This window comes from Nicotiana tomentosiformis, chromosome 6 (genome assembly GCF_000390325.3).
Source record: "Nicotiana tomentosiformis chromosome 6, ASM39032v3, whole genome shotgun sequence".
NCBI lineage: Eukaryota > Viridiplantae > Streptophyta > Magnoliopsida > Solanales > Solanaceae > Nicotiana > Nicotiana tomentosiformis.
Window position 1 is genome coordinate 9,907,332 of NC_090817.1, and position 17,647 is coordinate 9,924,978.

Genomic DNA, 17,647 nt, shown 5'->3' on the forward strand with positions numbered 1-17,647 from the left:
GGAAGCAATAAATATTATTTTATTCATCTTTTCAGGCTCACCCCAATACTTCTTGAACTTTTCTTGCATCCGCTCAACTATTTTTCTCAAATGCTCATCCTCACTAATCAAACACATTTTCAAATGACAATAAAGTTCAGATACATCCTCAAAATGAGAATTACAAGTGACATAACATGAACCTGAAACTTTTTTGGTGAGATCGTGAAATCTTGTAAGAACCTCTATCACATTCCTCACATTCACCCAATCATCAGATTCAAGAGGCCCTGCACTACTACCATCTTCACAAAGATGAGAACATAGATAAGCAGAAAATCCATCATCAAAAAGATGAAACTTGTCAAAAGCCTTTTCAAAGTCTTGTGCCGTATCCAACATCAAATAGGTAGAATTCCACCTAGTAAGAACATCCAAACACAATCCCTTGTTATTGTTCTACGAGAAGGAAGACGAAATAGTGGTTGAGATATTCTCATAAACTTCATAAAGCCTTCCTTTTCTACAAAGCTAAATGGTAGTTCATCAATAACTATCATCTCAATTAAAGCCCTCCTAATCACTTCTTGATCGAATTTCCAAAGCGATCCTCTATAATTTTGGCAAGATTGAAGGTTTATCCTTGTCTGAGTATTATCTTTATCAATGTTAGGTGGGTATTCTTTGCATCTATTCAAATGACTTCTCAATCTTGTTGTTCTATTCTTAGATGAATTAGCAGCATAAGCTTGCTTACAATATTTACACCTTGCTTTACCGATTCCATTTTCCTGAAATTTATCAAAATATTTCCAAACTTCTGATCTAGGTTCTATGACTTTTCTTTTCTTAGAATTTTGAGTATTAATTGTGTTGGCATTGCTATCATCAGTAATAGGTAAGCTTTCAGTTGAACCAATATCACTTACTCTACTTTCATCCGCCATCTATACAAAATTAAAACAAATATAAACACAAATTGTTAAAACCAAAATACTAAATAGAACACTACAAGCAAAACACTACAAGGGTGAATGGTCGTGTAATGAGCAGAGAACAACCTAGTACAAGAGTAGGTCACACACCATAAGGAAAAACTATTCCCCATCTAGTTAGTTTGTCATTCCTGGAAATAAATAAAGTGGTCATTTTCTACTTCTAGTATGATTAATCTGGAAAAAAGCCAAAATTTTAGAATAACATACAGAAATATAGGTAGATTACACAATAATCTGTTGGTAGTAGCAAAAACTCTAATAAGAAAACTAATCCAAATTGATCCGGTAATCAAAATACTACAATATGTTCTTCATTGATCTGGTAATGTAATACACATAGTAGACATAGATCTCGGAAAAAGTAAATTAGAGTTGTTGAACACACCGGTACAACAAGCTAAACCTCAAAGATGAACACATTCTGACAACTATGACCTAACGCATCTCTAAATATAGAACACCGTAGTAACTCTATTAGACTTAAGTAGAGGTACATAAAAAGGCCACAACAACTTTAGAAGTTAATAATTCTGGGCCTACAAATTGTTATAGCTCAGAAATGTGATTATAGCTCTCATGAATGAAGATCAACAATGAAGAATGGAGAAGTTATGAACCTGAATGAAGGTCAACAATGAGCAAACAAGCAATCGCCGATGAGAGGAGTCATCGTCGCAGGTTGTAGTCGTGAGTCGTAACTCGTGAATCCGACCGCCACAGCAACCAAGCAAAGTCGTGAGGGTTTTTTGAAATTCTTGTCTGCCTCTAAGCGACTAAGCCTAAGGGTAAGGGATATAGGGAATTAGGGGTTTTGGACTTTTGGGGTGTGGGATTAAGGTTATTGGGCTAAAAAATAAAAATAAAGTTGGGCTTGGACTAAACTATTTTGGTATTTCGGTATACCGAAATATCAAAAACTCAATACCGTATATCATACCGAACTACCGAAATACCGAAAAAAACGAAATCGAAATACTAAATTAATTCGATTCGGTTCGGATTTTATGCCCACTCCTAGTTGGGTGTGTTAATAAATTTTCGCATTAGAAGATGATTAAAAAACAAGTTACACATATAATGTAGAAACAGTCATAATACTGTGCGCTCTTTTGGGGGAAAACCTTCCGGTTTCGTCTGAAGCGAACAGTATTACGCCTTGTTAAAAGTATCGTTAGGCTGACTGCTCCAAGACGATGTTTCAATCAACTTGAGAAACAATGTTATTTTCATTCAGACATGTCTTACAACAACTTTCTTTCTTTCCTTAAAATCTTAGTATTATTTTCTAGTTTTAGCAGTATTTAGTGCTCCAGAGGAGACAGAAGAAGCAGGATTAAGGGCCTTCCTTATTTTGAATACATTCCAAGCAGTTCCTGCACAGTGCCCTGCTGTTGCTAATGCATCTTCTGTTGCCTCCCCTGCATTCTCTCCAAACCTGTTCCTCATTCAAAAAAGAAATATTAGTAGCCATATATAAATCTTCACTGTCAATTTGGGCAAGAAGAAAAATCAAATATCTTGATCATTTTGTGATTATATTGATGGTGATCTTATTAAGGGAAAACCACATTTCTTATTTGTGAAAAATATTTAGCCAAAGTTGTTAGCAGTTGTTTTATTTTACGTGCAAGTAGCCTTATTAGTTTTTTCCAAAATAATTTATTATTTTATATTTAAAAAATAATTTAACGTCAATCTTCTCAATTTACGCTCAATGACATACTTTTAAAACCCTCAAAAAATATCATAACATGTTCAAGATCGTTGTATGGCCTACAGATCACGATCGAGCCGTGGAATCAACCACAAATATTTGCATCAGGATAGGTTGTCTACGTCATACCCCTTATGGTGCGGCTCTGTCCCCGACCCAACGTGAACGGAAGATGCTTCGTGCTCATGTTCAAGACCGCAAGTTCCAAAAATCTTTTTCTTTCTTAAATTTCGTGTCAAATCAAACACGATCACATGAATAGAGGGAGTACCTATTAGTGACTATCCTAGTCACAGCACCAGAAGTTGCAGACAATGTTTGTTTTTCAGCAGCTTCAGCAGCATCTAAGATCTTGTCTGCAATTTCGACAAGAAAATGGTACCAAACATATTTGAAAAAAGAAAGATGAAACAACAAAAATAAAGAAAAATTAAGGTTGCTGGCCACTTACTGATAGCATCAAGTGAAGCTAAGAGAACTTCTCCAGGAACCATGGCTAAGAATTTCTTGCCAGCTTGGGACCTAACCATTGGCCCCATAACTGAACCAGTTGCAATTCCAACCCCATTTAGCATAGATTTGCTCATCTTTTCTGTCATCTTTGACAGATTCCTCACACTACAATATATTGAATGACAGGTTTTAGTTCAAGCTTTTTGGACATTTTTGAAACAAGAGAAAAACACCTTTTTCTAACTTTTGGGAATGGTCCAAATTTACTCTTTTACTATTCAAAATATCTTACTTTACTTTTTGTGATACTTTGAGTAATTTATATCCTTGCCAAATTAGTAAGTTATTTCGTATTTATCTTTGATTTTAATGGAGCTCTAGCGTGAATTAGGAATGTGCATTATTTGAATCTAACCCGAAATCTAAACGGATATGCATTATTTGGATTGGAATTTAGCTCTTTGGATTGGATTTCGGATATTTAATTTAATTATTTTGGACATCATATCGGATACGGTTTGGCTCAATCTACTTCCGAACCGATCCGAAACCTGAAATTTATATTTTACATATAAACTCAGAAATTCTAAGGTTTCTTTATTATTTCTCTCAATGTTTTTGTCTTTTCTTTCTTTTCAATATTAAATGTGAAAGATATGAAAGTCAATGAGTTTTGCTATTGAAAATGGTAGGAGATATCATCTAAAAATTATTATATTTAGCATCGTAATTAGGCGTACAATCTGAATCGAAATCCGAAATATTTATCGGATCCAAACATCAAAATCCGATTTGATCCGAATTTAATTTGGTTAGGATTTCGAATTGGTACACAATTTACCAAATCCGAAATTACAATCGGAAAGGTGTCAGATCCGATCCGATCCATGAACAGTGTGAATTGAATAAATTCCACGTGACAAAGTACTTCGGAAAAATATCTAAATTTATTCCTCTACTTTTATATACAGTTTAAAAATTACTCTATGTTATACTTCATGCTGAAGTTCACGAGGCGATTTGCTAGCGTAAGAATATAAATGACCCAAAGTACGACATATAATGAACTTATGATATTTCCTATAGTAGAGGAGTATTTTAAGCCCTTTACGCTTAACTTTTGACAATATGAGTAAAGTAAAGAGATAAAAGAATCATATAGTGGTAGACATACTGTGTTTTTCTTTAGCTTTTTGACTAAATGAGAAGGATAATGAGAAAAGAATAAATAGCTGTCTCATACCGTTTTAGGCTTTCATTGACTGCATTCTTCTTTGTAGCAGCAGTGACATTGCCTTTCCTTTTGGTAGCAGTAGAACCAGAGTTCTCTACAGCTGGAATTAAGATGTTTTCCCCTCCCTTCTGTACCTGCATTTCCCTTTCTAATTTTTAGCTTTTTGCTCAAAATCACCTTGTGACATTAATCCAATAATCAAATTTCACCTTATATACTCCTTAATTTTCTAATCAACGTGAATAAGTTCCAAGTTAACATTTAATAATGTTACATAAACGCAACTTGGATCTAACTCAATCTTAGTTGTATAAAGTGAGAATTGTAGAAGACTATATTAGAAAATAACAATTCATTCCCTCAACCAATGTGGAACATTAAAGGGCGGCCCGATATAGAAAGCATCCGAGGAAGGGTTGGCATCCCAAGGGTGTGATGTAGACATCATAGCCTAATATGTAATATACACGCTTAGACTTGGACATCTGGAGCGTGGACAGTATAACATGCGGGCATTAAGTAAGTCAAAACTAGGAACGATTAGTCCAATTCTAATAAGAAAACAGAGTTCAGGATTAACTCAATCCTAAAATTTAACTCATAAAAAGAGAACTGTCCAAGATTGTATATAAAGAGACAATAACTCATTCGCTCAACCGTCTAGACATTTAACAAGGGTGCGGCTTTTTCCGGACCCTGCGTGAACGCGGAATGCTTTGTGCCTCGGGCTGTCCTTTTTTTTAAACGATAAGAAAAGAAATTCAAAAAATTCTTTGCCACAGTTTCACATCATAAGAAGGTAACAAATATAGCAAACCTGATTAGTATAAGCATTGCTACATTTGAAGATTCCTTTAACAATTTGACCTGTACCTCCAGCAATTGCCTTAGCCAAAACATTGTTATAATCTTCGATTCTAGGAGCAAACTCTTTCCATTCAATATCCTTTCTTCTATTTGATGATATTGAACTAGTAAACAAAGTATTTTCTTTAAGAAATGCATCCAAAAAACCAAGATTTCCACTACCATTTTCTGTAAATGTCACACCATAACTCAAAGGATGACAATCTTTAACAGGCAAAGTAAACAAATAATGCAAAGCATCAAGTTTCACTACAGGTTCATCTTTTGTTAATGGCCATTGAAGTTCATCACCAACTTTTACAATAGTAGCCACACAAACATCTTCTTCTGATATAGAAAATATTGTGAAGAAACCATTTGAAAGTTCTAAGGTTTCTCCTTCATCCATTAGATGAACTTTGCATCCTGGAATACTTAAAAGAACTTCATGTTTGATATTTTTGGTTTCTAGTGTTTCTTTTTGTGATGGGGTTTTGGATATGGCGAAACTTTTGGATCTTTTGGGCTTACAGCAGCTCATTTTTGGGGATGTTGTTTCTTCTTTGCTGCAGAAAGAACTTGGAGCAATATAAGGAAGAGTAAGTACAAAAAATATAAGAATTAACCTGAATAGTCGTCTACTCAGCCGCTTAAACTAATATCGTCTATAATTAGTATATAATTTATGTATATCGAATATTAAAAGTAAATAGTATATCAGGTTAAAAATCGCTAAAGTTATCATTAAACTATACCAAATATTTTGCTTTTACCTTAGGCATTCATACCTTCACCGTTTGCAAATTGTCTTATTTGTCCTTGATTCTAATAGAGCTTCAAGTATAACGGATGATGCTTTTAAATCATAGTAAGAAATAAAGTGGAAAATTTGGAAAATTTTAGTAAAGTATTGTGACACGTGGAGCCCGTTTAATTTATCATGAAGCTCCGTTGTAAAATTAAAAATTAATGCCAGACAACTTGCTAATGACTAAGGGGTCGTTTGGTTTGGGAAACAAGTTATCCCATGATTAATTATCCTGAGATTAGTTATCCCGGGATTGTTATCCTACTCTCCCGTATGATAAAAATAACATTGTAATATTTAATCTCGAGATTAGTTATACTGTCATTTTATCCCAACCAAACATGAAATAAACTCATCTAAAATTTAATCTCGAAATTAATTATCATTATCCCTAGAATAATCCCTTTGCATAATAGATGGATAAACGTTTCATTAAAGGAAAGGATAATGGGAAAAAAGGGAATATAAATATGTAAAGGAGATGGTTAATATATATAGTTTTGTACTTTAGTTGATTCTTTTGTTATTGGTACTTATTCTATTCTTCAAAGAGAAGTTGCTGTTAAAGGATCTTTACTTTCGGTGGCCAAAAATTAAATTCTTAATAACAGGCTGTAATGCAATGCAAATGAGCACTGTAGATTTTCATTTCAGGAGTTACCTAACAAATGTAACTAAGAATAATGGAATAATCTCTTTCTTTTTAAAAAAAATTATATTATTCAATCCAGCGTTCAGTACCAATTAGTCCGACTAATCTGAATTTATAATGTTTAGAGCTGATTAAAGATTGAAACCGCTCCCGATCATTTATTCTCAGGATTTAAATAGGAGACATCTGGTTAACGGTGAAGTGCTCTCATTTATCCCCCTATACCCTTTCGTTAAGAGTGGGACAATCTCAAACTTCATTTTATTCTTTTTCTTGTTTTTTTTTTTTGTTTTTTCTTTTTCTTTTTTGTTTTTGTTTGATTCCCCCTTTGATTTTCCTTTGATCTCTTATATTGAAGTTATTACTCGTTTAGTGACTCAAACACACGATACTTGAGTTATAGGTGGAAATGCTCACCATCTAAGTAACAACTCTTGTTTTTGGTTGAAAGAGACTTTAGTTGATTTGATAGGATCATGGAAAGTTGAAAAGTGAGATTATTCTTTTTGGTTTTTGCTTCTTTTCTTCTTCTTTTTTTTTTTCTTTTTTTGTTTTTTGTTGTTGGTTTGGCTAGTCTTTTGATTCATGTACAAAAGGAAGTTAATTACAGAATACGAAGGTCAAATGCTAGTGCAAACAGAAAGACTCTGTGTTACACACAACAATTTTAAGGGCATTTTATTTTGTCTTTAGCTAGTCCGAGATCTTTGAGACACTGTTTTGCTTATTAATTCATCACAAGAGAATGGTGATAAATATATATGTGGCTATGACACTTCAGGATGTAATGAGATTGCCAATGCAAATATTTATTAAGTTGTTTTGAGCTTCTGCACTAAAATCTATATCCTTGTTGTTCTGCATTTATTTACGCTTGAATCTTGATATGAAGAAATTTGTTTAACATTTTGGTGATCAGGTACGGAGCTAGAGTATTATTTACGAGTTTGGAAGAACCAAATAAATCTTGCTTAGATTTTATATTTATATTAAAAAATTCATTTAATATGTATAAATTTTAGTTACGAACGCAACAACTAAGACGTATTATGGAACAATAGCAAGTTCATAACTCATAAATTTCAAATTCTAGTTAGTGATGACTTTGTGAAGATCTAATTAATGTGGATGATAAGATTCTTATCTCATGCTTACCTTTGTTTTTCAACAGTGATTGGTATTTATTTTGGTGCCCGACTAATTTAAATAAACCTCAGTAAATTCCACTTCCGGAGTAAAATGTTTTCTACCAAAAGTTACATTTTCAAGAGTCGAACCCTAAACTTTTTTAAAAATAAAATAAAATACTACTAGTATTTACCGCCATACCATAACATTTTGTGGTAAATTGTTCAATATTTTCTTATTAATTGGCTCAACATATATAATGTTATGCTAGGAATTCAATCATCCATTTGTCCACAATAGAGTCCCTTTCTTCATGATAATCTCATCTGTCGGATATAGTAAGAGAAATTTTATAGAGGAGATTCAAGAAAATATAAGACTATCATGTTTGAGTTGAATTTATAACATTACATATTTTTTAATTCACCTTGGTTAACCATATATATTAAATGACATGTATTCTCTCTCGGCGCACGTTTGCTAACCTGCGTCGACCATGGGGAAGAGGGCACGCATGCCATCGCAGAAAGCTCTTCAAGCTCAGGCGATGTCTACACAAGGTAATGCCCTTCGAGGAAAGAAGAATAAGGCAACTATAGCTATCCAGGAAGAGATTCGAATTGGATCGGAAATCAATGAAACAGTAACTCGTCAAAAAGAGAGTGAGCAAATTTCCCAAAATCAAGCTCGGAAATTGTGGAACAATGTCGTGCAAGATTCAACAAGTGCTGAGGTTCAATCCCCAACAAGTAGTGGGTGAAAATCATGGGTAGATATGGTGGATGAAGAAGAAAGGATAGAACCAGTTAAGAAGCCATCTATTTGGAATAATTTTGACACCACGAAGGTGTCAAATGTCGGATTCAAATTGGAGTATGTTGCTCCTTCCCTGCATGGTGATTCGCCCACAATTGACATTGAATTAGAAGGTATTAGCTCTGAAATTGATTATTGGAAGACGGCAATAGTGTGTTATGTTCTAGGTGCACACCCACCTTTTGTTGTGTTACAGGGGTATATCCGAAGGATGTGGGCAAAGCATGGAATCAATAAAATTACCATGCTAAAAAATGGAATTGTTCTAGTCCGATTTGATTCTGAGATGGGGAAAATGATGTAATTCAGGGTGGGATCTATCACTTTGATATAAATCCTTCATTATGAAAACTTGGAGCTCTGAAATGGAGCTACAAGAGATGAATTGTACACAGTATCAATCTGGATCAAATTTTCTGGGCTTGATTTCAAATATTGAATCCTAACAGTTTGAGAAAGATAGGAAATTTGGTTGAAAAACTATTAATGTTTGATCAAAATACAGAGAGGAAGTCTGGATTGAACTTTCCTAAACTCTTGGTCGAGATAGTAATAAATGCTAACCTACCAGACTCTGTTACTTTCAGGAATGAAAGAGGGAATTTGGTGGAGCAGAAGGTAGTGTATGATTGGAAGCCTACCTTATGAAAGTATTGTGATAAGTACGGGCATGATGAGGTCAACTGTAGAAGAATGGCCAATACAATGTAGCACAAGAAAATAATGGGGAAGCCACAAATGGTGAGAATACAACTCAGCAATTACCATTGGAGAAGACAGAAAATATGACAAATGTAAAGAAGGAGAATGTGGTAAATGCAAAGGAACCAAGGAGAACGCATGGATTACTCCTCAGAGAAATTGGTGTAACTAAGGTAAGCAGCAGCAGCAAGTAGGAAATCATCAACAACTGGAGGTGGTCAATCCAAACACTTTTCAGGTACTTAACAGGGAGAGTACTAACAATGTTGCTAGCAGTGTAGGTAATATGAACAATGGTGAAAAATAACCAACAAAAGAAAGTGATGTCAATGTGGATAGTTAAAAGGTTCCCAGCCAAGGGAATGGTTAATTCTCTAAACTGGAATGTAAGAGGGCTTAACATCTCAAATAAGTAAAAGGAAGTCAAACTCCTTTGCAATAATGAGAGAGTGGGTTTAGTAGGATTACTAGAAACAAAAATAAAGAGTAATAAGATTGAAATTATGGCAGGAAAAATGTTTGGAGATGGCCTTATATCACCAATTTAGCAACCCATTATAACGGGAGAATACGGATTACATGGAGGCCAAATTACTACATTGTAATACCATTAGAAACAACAGCTCAGATTATCACCTGTGATGTGCAAAATATACCTTTGAAACTGGATTTTATTATGTCTTTTGTGTATGCATTTAACATAAGAGAGGACAGGAGGGAGCTATGGAACATATTGATGAACTATAGCAAGACATGCAAACAACCATGGATAATTACAGGAGACTTCAATTCAGTTCTGAATATAGATGATCGAGTGGGAGAAAATTCAATTATCTGGTCAGAAATTGCAGACTTCCATCATTGTGTAGACACTTATGGGTTGATTGAGCTTCCTCATGTGGGATAAAGATACACATGGAATGACAGAAGCAGCAGTGGACAAAGGTTTTTTCAAAAATTGATTAGGTTTTTATTAACAATGAGTGGTTAGATATAATGCCACTAAGTAAAGAAAATGTCCTCCCTAAAGGTACAAGTGAATATCACTTTCCTGAATGAGAAGCCTAGGTTCAAGAGATCATTTCAATTCTGCAATGTCTGGGCCACACGTCCTCAATTTAGAGACAAGGTAGAAGCAGGGTGAAATGTACAGATTCAAGGGTGCAACATGTTCCAAGTGGTTAGAAGACTGAACCTTCTGAAAATAGAGCTAAAGGAATTAAATGCTAAGGCCTTTAGAAACATTCTTAGTGACTCGGAAATGGACAAAAAGGCTCTTAGGCAGGCCTTGGAGTTACTGCACTCTGATCCTTTGAATACAGCTTATCAAGAACTGGAGAAGGAAAGTATAATAAATTCAGGCAATCTTCTTTTATGGCTGAGATGCACTTATAACATAAAATCAAGGCCACATAGGTGAAACTTGGTAATTATAACACCAAGTACTTCTACTCAATGATTAAACACAGAAGACTGAAGCAGGATACCACTCAATTGAAGGATGCAACAGGCAACTAGCATACTGACCCTGATATCATAGCCAGCATCTTTGTGAAATATTACAACGAACTATTTGGAAGTAAAAGCAATCACAGAATTAACGCATTTACTAGTATGATGAGAAATAGGCCAGTGCTGGATACCACACGACACCTTAAATTATTGGAGTCATACACTGAAAGGGAGGTTGAACATATCATATTCCACATTGATCAAAACAAGAGTCTAGGGTCTGATGGCTATGGGAGTTACTTTTTTAATGCAACATGGGATATTGTAGGTAAAGATATCACTGATGCCATTTTGAAATTTTTTATAATGGCAAACTTTTGAAACAGATAAACTCTACAAATATAACATTGATCCCAAATATTGCAGTACCTGAAAATGCAAGTCAATATATGCCTATAGCTTGTTGCATTATCCTATACAAGGGCATATCTAAGATGATTTGCAGTAGGTTTAAAGAGTCAATTAGTGTAATTGTGGCTGACAATCAGTCTGCCTTTGTATAAGGGAGATCCATGATTCACAATGTTCTGATTTGTCGTGATTATTGAGACATTATAGTAGGAAGACCACACCAAGATGTCTTATGAAAGTTGACCTCAGGAAAGCCTACGACATGGTAAGCTGGGAATTCATGAAGGGAGTCCTAAAGGGATATGATTTTCCTGAAAGATTTATACATACAGTGATGACTTGTGTGACTTCTCCTACATTTACTATCAAAGTAAATGAGAAAGGTCGTGGTTATTTTGAAGGAAGAAGAGGACTTAGGCAGGGGGATCCTATGTCTCCCCTCCTATTTATCCTTGTTATGGAATATTTGTCAAGAGTTCTAAAATGCATGTGTGCTCTTCCAGACTTTGCCTTCCATCCTATATGCAAACAAGTAATGCTCTCATATTTAATATTTGCAGATGATCTTATGATCTTCTACAAAGCAAGCACTAGTTCTGTTAAAAGAGTTATGGAGGCAATTGGCTAAAATCAGTGATTCTTCTGGAATAGTTGCTAACATGGATAAGTCAAGTATCTTTATTGTCACACCTCCTTTTTCCCGAGGGGATAGGGAGTTTTTTCAATTTAAGTGACATTATTCGAAATTGAATTATTTATTTATTCAGAGTCGCCACTTGAAATAATTTATGGTGTCCCAAGTCACCGATTTATTTTAGAATCCCAAATCGAGAAAATTTGACTCTTATTTATGGTCTGCGAACACAGAAGACCGGGTAAGGAATTTTGTTAACCCGAGAGACGGTGTGAGGCACTCCCGAGTTTCGTGGTTTTAGCACGGTCGTTCAACTATTAATAATTGGCGTAGTTATCTGATTTAATACATGTTTTAAGCCTATATGTGTATTTTTATTCCTTTTAACCGCTTTTAATTATTTATGAAACTTATTTGAACAAGTCGCGATGTCGCAAACTCATTTGTTTTTGTACATATTGCGAATCGCGTCACGTGAAACGCACCCGTGATTTACAACATATTTATTTTTATTTGAAGTTGAAGTCAAGTCGCGTGAAACGTGCACTTGAGCTGGCGTTTACGTATCGTGACCATGCCACGGGAACCATACCCATAGTCGCGATGATTTATTAATCGCGCCTAAAGCAACTAGCACGTGTTCATGATTTATTTTTCCTTACGGGTTTGAGATCTGTGTAAGGTCAAGAGCTATGAAAATCAATTGTGGAAAATGAGTCAGCTTTTGCTCTTACTAAATTGGGCATGACAGAAACTATTTTGGACCAGATAAATTAAATTGGATCGTGGTATAATTGGCCCTTTAAAGCCAATTAATTAGTATGCCCAGTTACTAGTTCATCAAGCTAATTCCCTATCAATTAGTCAATTGCAGTAGTACATGTTTCATTAAGCAAAGCCCAACTACCGGGCCCAATTATTATTATTTTTTAAGTTCAAACCTCATTTTCCAATTTCAACTAGCACACATAGATTTTATCCCCAAAGTTCAAACATTCACTACATGCCCAAAAATCATATTTTTTATCAATCTTCATGTTAATCATCAAGAAAGTAGCAAAATTTAAAAAAGCTAATGAGACCTAACAATTAATACAAAACAAAATGCAATCTTCATGAATCTAAATAAGATCAAATTATATAATCAATCATAATATCTTAATAAAACAATGATGATAGAAATGGACCTTTACAAGACTGTTCTGAAGCTCAGACAATGGACAAGGATGTAAATGGAGCCTCGACCAAAATCGACAAATGGAACTCGAACTAGACGACTCAACTTTGGAGCTGTTATTTTCTATATAAAAGGGGACTATTTCACTGGGTTTTCGGCTCGTTTTGTGGTGCTTTTTAGCTTGGTTTCCAGTTGGTTCGGGACTGGAGTTTAAGTGATGAATTGCTGGATTTTTCGAAAGAAAACCGAAGAAAGAATGACACGAGTAGAAATTCCCTTATCCTAGAAGAAGAAAAATAAATTTATCTCAATTCCCTCCTCCCTCTTTTTTTTCTCCTTCTCCCCTATTTATAGAAAAATTTCGGAATTTTCAGATTTTTTTTATTTTATTTTTATTTTTTAATTAAAAAGAATTTTCACTTCCCATTTTTCTTATATTTTTAAAAAAATAATTCTCCACTTTTATTTACTTTTATTTTTTAATTTCTTACTTTTTTTGCTTTTATTATATTTAAATTTCCACTTTTATACTTTTCTTTTTTTATTTCCCACTTATTTTACTTTTCTTTTTTTTAATTTCCACTTAATTTTAATTTTTTTTAAAAAAAATTCAGCTACCCTTACTTTTATTTTTTAATTCCAAATTTGTTTTACTTTTTATTTTTTAAATTTTCACATTCTTTTACTTTTATTTTTTAAAATTTTCCACTTTTTTTACTTTTTTTATTAAATAATTTCCACCTACTTTTACTTTTAATTTTATATTTCTACTTTTCCTACTTTTTAATTCCCATCCGAAATTTGTTTTAAAAAAAATATTAATTAATTTTGATTTATTTTCGGTTTTTTAATTCATTTTATTTAAAAATAAAGATAGAAATAAAAATAATAATAATAGTAATAGTAATAATTGACTTTTTAAATTATTATTAATTTTTACCCTATATATATATATATATATATATATATATATATATATATATATATATATATATAAGTGTAACAAAACTAAAAAATATATATTAAATTTCTGAAAATATTTACATAGTATAAGGTGATAAAAATTTAAATACTGTCAAAAATTAGGTGCTCACAGTTGCCCCTCTTTGCTTGAAAACATGAAGAGTTTTCAGACAAAGATTAGGTGAGCCATGTGACTAATTTTTGACCAAACCATTATTCAAAAGGAAAAGAAATAAAAGATAGGGTGCAACCGAGTCCTGGTTTTGGACAGCCTACATATCCCGGGTTATAGGGGAATCAGGTCGCGTGTAATTTAAAGAGAATGGTGGAATGATGAGTTGAGGAGTCGAGTGAGGTTCCATCGAGGCTCCGGTCCGCGGTCCTGCTATTATATCAAAATAAAAAAGAAACTAAACAAGCCTATCAGTTATGAGTTACAAGATTCCTATCTATGAGTCTTCAGAAACTTGATCTTGAGTGTTGACTAGTTCTTCATGCAGACTCTGAGTTAAACCTTGATGCTCGCTAGCTGTAGGTTCTAGTTCATTGTTCTATAGCTTCTTCTAATCAAAACGGGACTCCAATGCTCGTGGCTTCAGTCATGTCTTGAGTATTTCACATCTTTTCAATTGCTTTTGCATTTTGGATTCACTTATTTTTTCTTTTCTTTTATTCTGAATTGAGACTTCTTCTTTTGGTCATCTCGAACCATGTGCCTCGAGGTAAAACCTACTCAGATACCAAAATAAACAAACGAACGAAATTTTTCTGCCCTAATTTGCACTAGAAAAATTTCGTGAATTATTGTAATAAAATTCTAAACTACTTTTTTATTGAAAGCAATAAAAGGTCGGAAGTGGTGTACCCTGAAAAAGTCATATTTTTTTTGGATGGTGTTCTTTTATTATCAAAAGGATGTCTCAACTAAGGATTGGTGTACCTTATGTTGGGAAAATGTGGCTAGGGAATGGGATACCCTATATTGGCAAAGATATCGGGGAGTGGTGTACCCTGAATTTAAGATCAAATCAACTAGGGAGTGAATACCCTATGTTGGAAAGGATACTAAGGAGTGGAAACCATATGTCTAAAATAAAATCAACTAGGTAGTGGAGACCCTATGTTGAAAAAGCGACTAAGGAGTGGAGACCCTATGTCTAAAACATCAACTAGGGAGTGGAGACCCTATGTTGGAAAAACGACTAGGGAGTGGAGACCCTATGTTTAAAAATCATCAGCTAGGGAGTGGAGACCCTATGCTGGAAAAGTGACTAGGAAGTGGAGACCCTATGTCTAAAAATATCAACTAGGGAGTGGAGACCCTATGTTGGAAAATCAGACTAGGGAGTGGAGATCCTATGTCTAAAAATATCAACTAGGGAGTGGAGACCCTATGTTAGAAAAGCTATTAGGGAGTGGAGATGCTATGTCTAAAATAAAATCAACTAGGGAGTAGAGACCCTATGTTGGAAAAGGCGACTATGGAGTGGAGACCCTATGTCTAAAAATAAAATCAATTAGGGAGTGGAGACCCTATGTTGGAAAAAAGACTAGGGAATAGAGACCCTATGTATAAAATAGAATCAACTAGGGAGTGGATACCCTATGTTAAAAAGGGCGATTACTGAGTGGAGACCCTATGTCTAAAATAAAATCAACTCGGGAGTGGAGACCCTATGTTGGAAAAGACGAATAGGGAGTGAAGACCCTATGTATAAAATAAAATCAACTAGGGAATGGAGAGCCTATGTCTAAAAATAAAAGTATCAACTAGAGAGTGGAGACCCTATGTTGGAAAAGCGACTAGGGAGTGGAGACCCTATGTTAGGAAAATGACTAGGGAGTGGAGACCCTATGTTGGAAAATCAGACTAGGGAGTGGAGACCCTATGTCTAAAAACATCAACTAGGGAGCGGAGACTCTATGTTGGAAAAACTACTAGGGAGTGGAGACCCTATGTTAGAAAAGCGACTAGGGAGTGGAGACCCTATGTCTAAAAATAAAATCAACTAGGGAGTGGAGACCCTATGTTGGAAAAACGAGTAGGGAGTGGAGACCCTATGTCTAAAAATCATCAACTAGGGAGTGGAGACCCTATGTTGGAAAAGAGACTAGAGAGTGGAGACCCTATGTCTAAGATTAATCAACTAGGGAGTGGAGACCCTATGTTGGAAAAGCGACTAGGGAGTGGAGATGCTATGTCTAAAATAAAATCAACTAGGGAGTAGAGACCCTATGTTGGAAAAGACGACTAGGGAGTGGAGACCCTATGTCTAAAAATAAAATCAACTAGGGAGTAGAGACCCTATGTTGGAAAAAAGACTAGGGAGTGGAGACCATATGTCTAAAATAGAATAAACTAGGGAGTGGATACTCTATGTTAAAAACGGCGACTAGGGAGTGGAGACCCTATGTTGGAAAAGACGACTAGGGAGTGAAGACCCTATGTCTAAAATAAAATCAACTAGGGAGTAGAGACCCTATGTCTAAAAATAAAAGCATCAACTAGGGAGTGGAGACCCTATGTTGGAAAAATGACTAGGGAGTGGAGACCCTATATTAGAAAAGCGACTAGGGAGTGGAGACCGTATGTCTAAAAACATCAACTAGGGAGTGGAGACCCTATATTGAAAAATCAGACTAAGGAGTGGAGACTCTATGTCTAAAAATATCAACTAGGAGTGGAGGCCCTATGTTGGAAAAGCTACTAGGGAGTGGAGACCCTATGTCTAAAAATCATCAACTAGGGAGTGGAGACCCTATGTTGGAAAAGCGACTAGGGAGTGGAGACCCTATGTCTAAAAACATAATCAACTAGGGTGTGAAGACCCTATGTTGGAAAAAAGACTAGGGAGTGGAGACCCTATGTCTAAAATAGAATCAACTAGGGAGTGTATACCCTATGTTAAAAAGGGCGATTACTGAGTGGAGACCCTATGTCTAAAATAAAATCAACTAGGGAGTGGAGACCCTATGTTGGAAAAGACAACTACGGAGTGGAGACCCTATGTCTAAAATAAAAATAACTAGGGAGTGGAGACCCTATGTCTAAAAATAAAAGCATCAACTAGGGAGTGGAGACCCTATATTGGAAAAACGACTAGGGAGTGGAGATCCTATGTTAGAAAAGTAACTAAGGAGTGGAGACCCTCTATCTAAATAATCAACTACTAGGAAGTGAAGACCCTATATTGGAAAATCAGACTAGGGATTGGAGACCCTATACTACCATGATTTTAAACCTTTTTTTTCATTATGTTTTTCTTTTTTATTTCAGAGAATGAGTAAATGCGGGAAAGAAGTTTTGGATGAGACTTCCCTTTTGAAGTAGTTGCTGCAAAATTGTTTCTAGCCTTTGCGCAATTTCATTTTGGTTGACCTGCATCTTGCAAGGTTGCTTTTGGATTACACCTGTTTCTTGTTTTTTCAAACAAAGAACAATTTATCAGTTTGAAACGGTGGTTGGTTTTGTGGCCTTGATTGTTTCAGTCACTTGGTCTCGGCCCTTTCAGCTGCAACTGGTTGTTTCGTCGATTGCATTTCCAACCTCGGAGAACCTCGTGCTTTTTCGGACTTTGCCATGATGGTTAATCACGTGGGACTTAACCTTTCAACTTTTATTTTTCCCTTGTGGGCATTTGACTTTGAATTTCCTCTTTCAACAGTTTTTGATTTCGAAA

General features: G+C 34.9%; 1 protein-coding gene across 2 annotated transcripts; it reads right to left on the bottom strand.

The window, feature by feature from the left end:
• Nucleotides 1-2,173: 2,173 nt before the first annotated feature.
• On the bottom strand, nt 2,174-6,051 carry LOC104119611 (senescence/dehydration-associated protein At4g35985, chloroplastic-like). 2 transcript variants are annotated; one of them, XM_009631163.4, is made up of 5 exons: nt 5,196-6,051; nt 4,388-4,512; nt 3,143-3,309; nt 2,963-3,047; nt 2,174-2,412 (listed from the first exon to the last, which is right to left on the bottom strand). In XM_009631163.4, the coding sequence occupies exons 1-5, from the start codon at nt 5,763-5,765 to the stop codon at nt 2,256-2,258; spliced, it is 1,104 nt and encodes a 367-aa protein (XP_009629458.1). In that variant the 5' UTR covers nt 5,766-6,051; the 3' UTR covers nt 2,174-2,255. The 2 variants fall into 2 exon arrangements, with proteins under 2 accessions (XP_009629458.1, XP_009629459.1); XM_009631164.4 differs by lacking the exon at nt 2,963-3,047 and having other exon boundaries at nt 5,196-5,834.
• Nucleotides 6,052-17,647: the final 11,596 nt, after the last annotated feature.